The sequence below is a fragment of the Corylus avellana genome, chromosome ca2 (assembly GCF_901000735.1).
Source record: "Corylus avellana chromosome ca2, CavTom2PMs-1.0".
NCBI classification, from domain to species: Eukaryota; Viridiplantae; Streptophyta; class Magnoliopsida; order Fagales; family Betulaceae; genus Corylus; species Corylus avellana.
The window spans coordinates 48512690-48515921 of NC_081542.1; the positions used below are offsets into that span (position 1 = coordinate 48512690).

At 39.0% G+C, this 3232-nt stretch overlaps 1 protein-coding gene across 1 annotated transcript; it reads right to left on the minus strand.

The window, feature by feature from the left end:
- Window positions 1-432: 432 nt before the first annotated feature.
- LOC132170118 (probable F-box protein At4g22030) lies at window positions 433-1934 on the minus strand. The gene is made up of 2 exons (XM_059581022.1): window positions 1874-1934; window positions 433-1817 (listed from the first exon to the last, which is right to left on the minus strand). The coding sequence occupies exons 1-2, from the start codon at window positions 1932-1934 to the stop codon at window positions 433-435; spliced, it is 1446 nt and encodes a 481-aa protein (XP_059437005.1).
- Between the last annotated feature and the right edge of the window lie 1298 nt (window positions 1935-3232).

Below are 3232 nucleotides of genomic sequence, written 5' to 3' on the forward strand. Positions count from 1 at the left end.
ATATGCGACAGTAACCACAATTGAGTGACAAACTGAGTTTTCAAATGAGTTGACTTCCAATTCCAACCACTCAATGTAAACATAAGCTTTTCAATCCGGACCACATGTCTTGAATTCCGATTTTCACTCATTCGATATACAACTTCCCTGTTCTGGCTGTTCATGTATATACTCCTCTCAGCCACCGTAAGTCGTAAAGCTAATGCTCCACCAGCAACTTGACCATTCAACGGATTACAATAAGAAATTCAAGTTATTATATATATGCAAGAAAATAAAAAATTATATTCTTCTGGAAACTTTTGGCTTTCGCAGAAGTAACTGAGACATTTTTTGTATAGAATTAGCATTTGTCATTGTTAGAGCTAGAATGTACAAAGAATTGGTTGTACAAAGAATCAAAGAATTGCTATTTATGCACGAAATCTTAAACTAAAAGAGCTTGCAAGCGAATTCATCTATGGTGGTTCCATCCATACGTGAAGAAGCTGATTTTCTGGCTAGTTTTCTGAGGTTTGACAAGCTTCTCCCCAGTTTCAAAGCCACATTCATTTCAAACAACTCTCCGTTCTCTCTTTTCCCAAAATCTCTTTCCTCAAGTGTGGCTTCAATGGATTCTTGGAGTAGCTGGAAGAAGCCAGCACAGTTTCTGTACATCTCAAACACCATCCCAATTTGGCTACCATGCTCGAATGCATTAACCGCGCTACCTAAAGCCCCCGCAGCCACCGCTACTACCGCAGCCCATGAGCCGTTACCAACAAAAGCAGATCCGACGGCTGCAATGCCAGTGAGCAATGGACCTGAGATGGCTAAAACCTTGTTGATCCTCAACACCAGGTTGCCTAGCCTTTCGTAGTCCTCAATGTCCTTTCTCTTCACCACCTCGATGATCTCTCGCATTTCTACTTCCATTTCCTCACTCCACCCATTCTTCTTCTCATCTCGTTGCTTACCTTGAGAGGACTTGTTTTTCTTCTGGATTTGCTGATTTGAAGGCCACCAAACAGATGGCTCAAACTTTGCAGGGAATTTGTCAAGCATTGCTCCTAGTAAGGGAAGTGGGTATGCTTTGTCGACGGCCAAAACCTTTTCCATCAAGCCCCTCACATCTTTTTCAGTTGGAGTCCCGAGAGCCAGCGTGGTTTGGATTTGGGTCTGGATCTGCTTGAACAATCTCGTAGCATTGCGTTGCTCCTCTGCAAGCTGTGAAGGCTGTATTTTGTTCATCACAAGCAACATCCCAGTGGCTGCGGAATACAAGAGAGTGGACGACAGTTTCAAAGCCAAAAGGGGCATTCCAGCGCCATCAATGGCTGCAGCACCGGCCATGGTGGCAGCAGTGAGGGTTATCATGTTGACGGAGTTGAGAAGAAGGGTATTCCAGTTTTCACGCTGTTTTCCAATGTTTGCGTGCATCTCCACCCTGTCAGCTACGGCCTCTAAGATGGCATAGAGTTGGGTAGTTGCAATTTTGTCATCAGTTGATGTGGTAGTGATCTCATTGATCTTTTCTACCGGGACTATGCTCGTGAATCCCTCCCTTATCTTCAATTCCTCTACCAGCTTTCTTGTTGGTATTTTTGGACCTGAGAAATAAGTGATGACTTTAGGAAGTTTAGGGACATGAATAGCAGCATTGATTTGCCTGGAACAAGAAGATGATGAAGATAATCGGAGAGTTGAAGAAGCCATTTGATGGAGGTTTTCTCTGAGCTTTTCTTTGTAGGGGGAAAGTGGGAAGGTTGAGATTGAGAATGGAGGTAGAGAGGCTGGTTGAGTCTTATTTATAGCAGCAATATAATACCGAACAACACCTGAAACGAAGCGGTCAGATACGGAAAATAAATATTGACTGGCTGAATGGGTTGACCTGGCCTATTAATGGGTGACCCATTCTCTTCTTTATTCATAATATTCAACTCTTTATTCATATTATTCAATATTCAATTTCAAAATTTTTTACTCGCTTGTCTTGGGTCTCAACTCTCATGCGCCACAATAAAAGGTTAAAGGTGGCCACACCATTTTTATTTTATTTTTTTATTTTTTATGTTTTATAAATAAGAAGTCAAGTACTTTGCATTTATTTTTCATTTCTTTTCAAAACAAGTGGATGTACCCTTCATAAATATTTTCTCAAATGGGGATCCTCCATAAAACTTTGCACTCGTTAAGAACTACTTATCACTTATACATCACATTAAAATACTTTTTCAAGCTAAGACAAAAAATTAATTATTTGAAAACACCAACAAGCACATCTTACTACTTGCTACACATTTTTCTTACAACATATCCACTCAGCAAAATTATAGCATTTATTGTAACGGTCTAAGGAAAGCGATATAAACGTCCACACTATCACTCTATAATAACTAGTTAAGTTGTGATTAGAGTTTTATAAAATCACTTATAAAGTCGAATCTCACTTAGTAGGTAACTAATGTGAGACTTAGCATCCATTAACTCATTTATAATCCATTAACTCTAAATGAGTTAATTATCTTCTCAATGTGGTACTGAAGTATTACAAAGTCCTCCTTAAAACCCTGACATTCTCGTCAAAGCCCTATCATACAGTACTCCGGTACCACATGACATTATTAGGTTGTTCTGATACTATTTGTACCGATCAATGTAAAGTGCTAGCTACATCTGCGGTATTGCTAAAAAATAACTAGTCAAGTTACAATTAGAGCTTTCCAATATCACTTATAAAAGATCATTTCCAACCTAAGTAATTAACCATGGTAAGACATAGCACACATAAACTCATTTATAATTCACACACCCTATGTTGGGTAATAATCTTTCCAATGAGGGATTGTGGTGTTACATTTCTGTGTGGCTTCCAACTAAAATAACAATTATAGATTTTCATGCTATCTATATATATGTTGTGGATGCCCCTTCTAATATTTCTTGTCTTCTTTTTTTTTAAAAAAAAAAATCAAATAAGGGAAAAAGGGTTGCATGTGATCGAACAGCAACAAAACCCAAACGATTAATGCAGCAAGGATACCTGGAAGAGTCCAAAATGACCAAATAAAGGGAATGATCCAAAAGAACCAAACAATAGGCAATAGTTTTATCTATGGCCTCAGAGAAACCATAAACAAGCCACGCCTGTTCCTGGGCCACACAAGGCGGTTCTAAAATGCATAAGGACTCGGTGAAGAGACTTATGCGGTTAAGGTAACAATCACTGTTAAATGAAAGTTGCAGGGAT

Excerpts from the sequence above, each read along its gene's own strand:
- LOC132170118 (XM_059581022.1), bottom strand. The coding sequence starts at position 1,934 with ATGAATAAAGAGTTGAATATTATGAATAAAGAAGAGAATGGGTCACCC. Across the intron at positions 1,818-1,873 it reads GTCACCCATTAATAGGCCAG|GTGTTGTTCGGTATTATATT; the intron begins GTCAACCCATTC and ends GCTTCGTTTCAG.